The sequence below is a fragment of the Saprolegnia parasitica genome, assembly GCF_000151545.1.
Source record: "Saprolegnia parasitica CBS 223.65 unplaced genomic scaffold supercont2.140, whole genome shotgun sequence".
NCBI lineage: Eukaryota > Oomycota > Saprolegniomycetes > Saprolegniales > Saprolegniaceae > Saprolegnia > Saprolegnia parasitica.
Window position 1 is genome coordinate 55,285 of NW_012156534.1, and position 6,887 is coordinate 62,171.

The 6,887-nt window shown below is 59.0% G+C and overlaps 1 protein-coding gene across 1 annotated transcript; it reads right to left on the reverse strand.

Annotated features, from left to right (window-relative positions):
* Positions 1 to 97: 97 nt before the first annotated feature.
* Positions 98 to 4,164, reverse strand: SPRG_13061 (hypothetical protein). The gene is made up of 5 exons (XM_012353936.1): positions 3,462 to 4,164; positions 3,226 to 3,414; positions 716 to 3,176; positions 410 to 666; positions 98 to 364 (listed from the first exon to the last, which is right to left on the reverse strand). Exons 1-5 carry the CDS (start codon positions 4,110 to 4,112, stop codon positions 164 to 166), a joined length of 3,759 nt encoding a protein of 1,252 aa, XP_012209326.1. The 5' UTR covers positions 4,113 to 4,164; the 3' UTR covers positions 98 to 163.
* Positions 4,165 to 6,887: the final 2,723 nt, after the last annotated feature.

The following is a 6,887-nucleotide window of genomic DNA, read 5'->3' on the forward strand; positions in this document are numbered from 1 at the left end:
GTATGATATTTAAAATTGTTGGAAGGGAGAAAGTCGGATCCTGAATCCGCCCTCAATTGTAGATGACGTATGCGATTCCGACTTTTTACAGAGAATGTGAGATCGATTTTTACATGTTAGTAGGTAGATGAATGATAATGGAATACTATCGACAGTATGCACACTATGTCATCGGCTGCGCCGCGCGCCACTGCTCGAGGAGCGTTGCCATGGTCGCACACGGCGCCGCCAGCACTTCGGCGGGTGTCCCCAACGCTGCCATTCGTCCGTGCTCCAAGACGAGGACGCGGTCCGACGTCAAGATCGTGTTGAGCCGATGGGTCACTGTGAGCACTGTGCGATCGGCGCACTCGGCCCGCACCGCCTGTCCCAAGATCTTCATCGGTATCTCGCGACACAACGGACGTACCTCTTGGAGAGCATAGTCTTTCGGTGTCGCCCAGGACGCAGCCGCGGGCTCGTCCAGACACACGATCGCAGCGTTTTTGAGCCAAATGCGCGCGCAGCAGAGCAGCTGTCGCTCGATAACCGTAAAGTTGCGGCCGCGCTCCGTCACGGGTTCGTCCAGAGACCCAACCATGCTCACGAGCTGCGCACGGCGCAGCGCCGCCCAGAGCCGGTCGTCGCCAAAGACGCCAAACGGATCCAAGTTGCTCCGCACGGAACCTAGTATCAATGTATCATTGTATCCGAGAAATCGACAAAATTGCGATACCTGAAAAGAGGATTGGGTCTTGGGGAATGTACGCGACTTGGCGGCGGGCGTCGTGGAGCCCCATCGATGCGATGTCGACGCCATCGACGCGAATGACGCCGGCGTCGAGCTCAAGTAGACGCAGAAGTGCGATCACGAGGCTGCTTTTGCCCGACCCCGATGCGCCCACCACGCTAATCTTCTCGTGGGCGGCGACGTCAAACGAGAGGTGTGTGAGTGCCGGCGCCTGATGGGGCTGGTAGCGCACTTGAACGTTTTCAAACGTCAGCCGACCGCGCTTCTCGTTCTCGAGAATACGAGGCAAGAGGTCGCTTGTCAGCGGCGCTTCCATCGGGAGGTTGTCGCAACTCTCAAGCCGCTGCAGCGAAGCGTGGGAGGCTTGGACTTGAGCCAGAACGCGCAGAGCCCAATGCAGCGTCGGTGGCAGCTGCAGGGCGTAGTAGAGCGCCATCGCCACCAGCGGCAAGGGAGCCATATCGGATGCTTTCGAATAGACGACAAGAGCGGCGGCCAGCGCACTCAGCGTCGCGCCAAGCCACTCGACCCGGACCGCGAGCCAGTGGTTGGTCGCCGTCACCACCATGTGCACGCGCTGATGTGCGTCGAGGAGCGCGTAGTAGTTGGCGCTGCAGTGGCTCTCGATGCGGTAGGCGTGGAGCGACCGGAGACCGAGAAGACACTCGCGGACGTACGCCGTCATGGCCTCGCGCGTCGCAGCTTCGAGTCGCTGGAGACCGTTGGCCGAAGGGACGTACGCTCGCTGCAGTGCATAGAGCGACGCCATTGCTGGAAGCACGGCCAGTGCGAACCACGGCGCCACGAGCACCACCAGACCAATGCTCGTTGCGATAAACAAAAGCGTGTGCAGCAGCATGTGCATGGTCGACGGAACCTCGAGGTCGACGATTGCCATGTCGGACGCCAGCGTTGAGATGAGTGCCGAGACCGGCGATGTCTCGAAAAAGCTCAGCGGCGCGCGGAGAAGGCGCCACAGCGCAGTGTGGAAGAGGCGCTGGCTGCCGACGCGCCCTCGACGGTACGAGATGGCCGACCGCATGTAAAGCAGCCCAATGTACAGCGCATGCCCCGTTGCAAAGACGTAGAGACCGAGGAGCGAGTCGTCAAAGCCGAGGTACAGGGTAGCAAGGACTGTGGTGGCTTGGGCGCTCAGATACCAAACTAGAGTTGTGGCCGCGAGGCCATAGCCGCCACACGCTTGCACGTACCGCTTGTAGACGCCCGAGTGTTTTGTGAGACTCGCGACAGCGTCCGTGAGCGTCGGTAGCAGTGGCGTTGGGTCGGGCGACACGAAATCTTGTCCTGTTGGCGCGGCTTCCAATCTCGTTGTTGCATCCTCCAGTGGCGCGTGCGCCTGCAGCAGGTCGTGGATCGGTCCGTCGTCCGAGAGGACGGTCGTGATCGAGCCTTGCTCGACGACGACGCCGTCCTCGAGCAGGACAACCGAGTCGCAGAGCGGGACAAACGCCAAGGCATCGGTGACCCAGAGAATGCACTTGCGCCGGAGAAGACCGCGGAGGCAGCGACCAAAGATGTAGTCGCGTGTCGCAGTATCCATGGACGCGAAAATGTCATCTAAAAGGTAGACGTCGGCGTTTTGGTACACGGCGCGGGCCAGTGCGATGCGGACGTGCAGACTTGGATCGACCGACGCCGGAATGCTGTCCATGTTGGTCTCGTCATGGTCGGGAAAGAGCGCGCTGTTGTCGAGCACGAGCGACGTCAACCCCGTGACGTCCATGACGCAAGCGTACCACGACGCTTCCCACGGCTTGCCAAAGAGTACGTTCTCCTTGATACTGGTGTGCCGTAGAAATGGCTTCTGCGCCACGTAGGCAAACGCACCGCGGGCCATGACGCGGCCCGACGTGCAGTGGACTTCGTTGAGGAGTGCGTTGAGCAGCGTCGACTTGCCACTGTTGCGCGGGCCAAGAATCGCGCAGAGCTCGCCAGCACGGACGTAGAGGTCGATGCCCCGCATCTGCCAGAGGCCATTCGACGCCGACGAGAAGGATGCTTCGGACGCATCCGGCGACGGCAGCTGCCAGCTCAAATCGGCGTCTTCAAAGCGGACACCGATCGCACTCAGCGTTCCGACCGTGAGCCGTCGCTGGTCGACCTCGATGAGAAAAGCCGTGATGCGACGCAAGCTCGCCGACGCCTCCGAGAGCGTCGAGAAGACCTGCGGCAAGAGCGCAATTGGCGTTCGAAGCATCTGGAGAAGCAGCAAGCACGGAAGGACGGTCGCCAAATCCAGCGCTGCGCCCGTGAGGTAGACGTGGACACCAAGCACGGCCATTGCCATGAGAAGCGGCGTCGCGTCAAACAGCGTGGTCGAGAGACTGCGGAGCCGGCCGACGAGCGCCATTTGCGTCAGCTCGGCTTCGCGCAGCGTCGTGAGGCGCGCGAGGCAGTGCTCTTCCCACGTCTGCATCTTGATCATCTAGAGAGAGATTCCATGACAATATCTACCAACAAGCGGATTATTGGACCTTGAGACCGCGCAGGGTCTCGTCGCACGTGTGCTGGCGCGCCGCTGCGAGCGTGTGCAGCTTGGCGTGCGCGGACGTGGCTTTCGATACGAGGCAGGAGCTGAGCGGCGTCATAATGACAGCGATGGCGATGCCAGCAAAGGTAGCGACGCCAACAAGCGAGTAGAGCAAGTACGTGGCCATGCAGATCTACGCATATCGTGACGAAAAGTTTCCATCTGTCAGAAAAGATCCACCTGCAGCGTCGCGTACCACAGCGCGTGGAGGTACGGCGGTGCATCGTGGAGCTTCTGGACGTCGGTCGTGACGAGGCGCAGGATCGAAGCGGACGTCGTCTGCTGCCGCACCGAGAGCGCGAGGTGCAGCGCCTTGTCGTACGTTGTAGCCACGAGCGCACTCTTGACGTACAGGCCGACATCGGCGCAGTAGCAAAAGTACTGGCGCAGAAACACCGACTGCGCAAGGCCAACGCCAAAGAGGATTCCTACGTACATGTAGCCTTGCGCCATCGGCGCGCTCGACGCCATAAAGTGCAGCAGCGCGGCCAAGACCATGGGCACGACAAACTGGAGCACGTCGGCGAGCAGCTTCATGCAGCCAGCGAGGAAGAAGGGCCGACCAAACGCCTTGAGGAGGCAGAGCCAGACGCGCGGCTGGACGCGGCGCTTCTCGGGGCCCCACTGCTGCTTGAAGTGGAGCGCGATGACATGGGCGCGGCTGGCCGGGTCCAGCGAGCAGAGGTCGTCCATCTCGAGCGGGCGCGCCTGGCCGAGGTAGAGCAATGGCGTAAGCCACGATACCCATAGCGCATGGCGACTGCCACCGGCCATAGGCGGTCGCGATGCGCTAAGGCGGCGCCCGCCATGCAGCAGCGGCTTGGACTCCATCGCTCCTCTCGTCCGTTGCGATCTTCCACGATCTTTGCTGGCTAGCCACCTGTGAGATTCGATACTGTATTGATTGCAGCAGGTTTTATACACCTGCTGTTTAAAACAGCAAATTGCGAAGCGGCAACATAGCTCGTTGTGTCGACCACTATTTGGCAATCCAGCGTCGGAGCTGCGCTCGTAGCGGTCAACTACAAGAAGAAGCTGGTGCAGTGTCGGACTCCGGTACCTTCAAGTACTATGATGTGCAACGGCCCAGCACGGCATCGCGCATGTTTGTTAACCCCTCCGCGCCCAAGCCCTCAACAATGCCGGATGGTAGACAATATCTGCAGGTTGCTTGGGCCAGCGTTGGAGCGCAGCTCTCGGCGGTAGCAACACCAAATACCTCATCATGTCCCTCCAAACGAAGCCACCATTGTGCAAGCGCATATAATAGTTGTAAATTAAGTGTGATGAGGCATGCGAGTCATGTCCATGTCGTCTGTGGTGGTGTATGGTCCATTTTGTCGATGACAATGCGAGGTACCCACAGCCTCGGACGTTCTTTGTTGTGATCTTGGAGGCGTTGAACCTGCCGGTTATCGATTCCTACGGGATATATTTTAAACATGTATAAAACACATTTCAACGGGTCCTTGCACTGGAAATGTCACTTCCAGCAAGGACATCTCCTTCCCTTCCAGCGACCTTGGCAGCTCGTGTAGACAAGCGTCGAGCAACGCTAGTAGCTGGTCGGCATCGAATGATCCGAGGCGCTCGATGGCGTCAAACACGAAATTGGTTGACATGCGATCAGCGACTCGGTTGCTCTATGAGGTAGGGCAGCATCTTTTGGACGAGTACCACACCAAAGACCATCACGACGCATAGCTGGACGAGAGCAGCGCTCTCGAAGAGGTAAATTCTCCTATCTTATGGACCCTTGGTGCGGGCCGAGTGTGCCCAGTGACCCATCGGCTCAACACGATCCTGAACCGTGTCCTTATCTTGGTGCACGGACGAGTGGCAGCGTTGGGACCCGCCGATGTACAGAGAATACACTGTAGCGACTCTTCTCGAGCCTTGGCGCGACCAATAGCTTTGTGTGTACGACTCCCTTTTCGTACAGCATTCATGTAGTTCAAGCTGCCCTCGTTTGTCGGTGCCAAGCTGAAAAGCCTTGGAATTGCATGGCATCGAGGAGAATGTAAGATGCAGTTATGACCAGCACGCAGAACGTAGGCACGTTCGCTAAAATGGATGGACGACCTTACGCTGCGCTGGTCGCGAGGTCGAAGCGACGGGAGAGGATGCGCAGCTTCTCCGCGTCGTCCAGAAGCTCCTCGCCACACTCGGAATCGGCGCACGTCGCCGCCGTCATCAAGTTGGTCATTTCGCAAATGTCGCAGTCGATGCAAAGGTTGATCGAGAAGCCCTTGGCGTTGGCCACCTTGGCGCGCTTGAGCAAGAGCGTGAGCTTGGCCGACACGTCCGGCATGGCCTCGTTGCAGCTGCTGCAGTGTTCGTTCAAAGCTGCGTTGCGCGTCTTGCATGCTGGGCACGGCAGACGATTGGTGAGAGCCCCCGACGACCAGGACGACGACATCGACTAGATCCAAAGGGTAACTAGGCCAGTACTCTCAATACGAAATGGATGCATCGTACCGACGTGGACGAGCTGCTGCTCATGCCCTTCGTCAGTTGCGGCAGCGTCACCAGACGCTCGGTCTTGGTCTCGGGCTCGGTGACCGGCTCTCGATTCGCGAGAGCCTTTTCTTGCAGCAACAAACGGTCGATGATCGTCTGCGCCATCGGACGCTGCTTGGGATCAAACGACAAGCAGTCGTCGACCAGCGCCTTGTACCACGGCGCACACTTGGAGCTCACCGACGGACGCAGCTCGCCACTGCGGACGCCGTCGACGATCGCAAAGAGGTTCATGCCTGCATACGGCACCTGGAGTGTCTCGAGCTCGGTCAAAATGACGCCAAACGAGTAAATGTCGGCCGCATAGTCGTACGTGGTTCCCGATGCAAAGACTTCGGGTGCGATCCACGCCGGCGTCCCCACAAACGTCGTCATGTCGAGGTTGAACTCCTTTGTGAGGCCAAAGTCGGCCACCTTGATGTAGTTGGAGGAGCTCAAAAGCACGTTAAGGCTCTTGAGGTCGCGGTGCATAAAGCCATTCCGGTGGAGGTCGGCCAAAGCGTTGGCAATGACCCACGCAATATCGAGCGTCGAGTAGTCGAACGGAACGGACTCGCCCTTGCGCTTCTTGTCGAGGTACTGGCGGAGGTTGCCGCCGTCCATGTACTCGAGCACGAGCTTGGGGTTGTCACTGTGCTGCCCCGAGACCGCCTTGAGCTGCAGCAAATACGGCGAGTTGCACCTAGTACCATCCAAAATTGAGGTTCAGATTGAAAAAGATGAAGAAGCATCCTACGTTTGCATGACGTTGATTTCGGCGTGAAGCTCCGCCGCGCCGGCCGCGTATTTAGCCGACTTGACCGCGACGCGCTCGTTCTTGTACAAGCCTTTGTGCACGTAGCCAAAGCCGCCGTCGCCGAGGAGGCCTCTTGTATCGACTTGGATCGCCGTCTCAGGCACCTAGTATCGTTCAAGTGCACGACTTCATCATGACGTAGTACATCGTCGGCGATTTGATGAGAGGCGTTGTAAATTTGCTGTGGGAACCGGCGATGACGCAGCTTGATCGCGAGCACCAGAGGCGTCTCGCCATCCTGGACACGCATCGGGAAGCATATACACAAGCCGAAGTACCATACCTTGTTG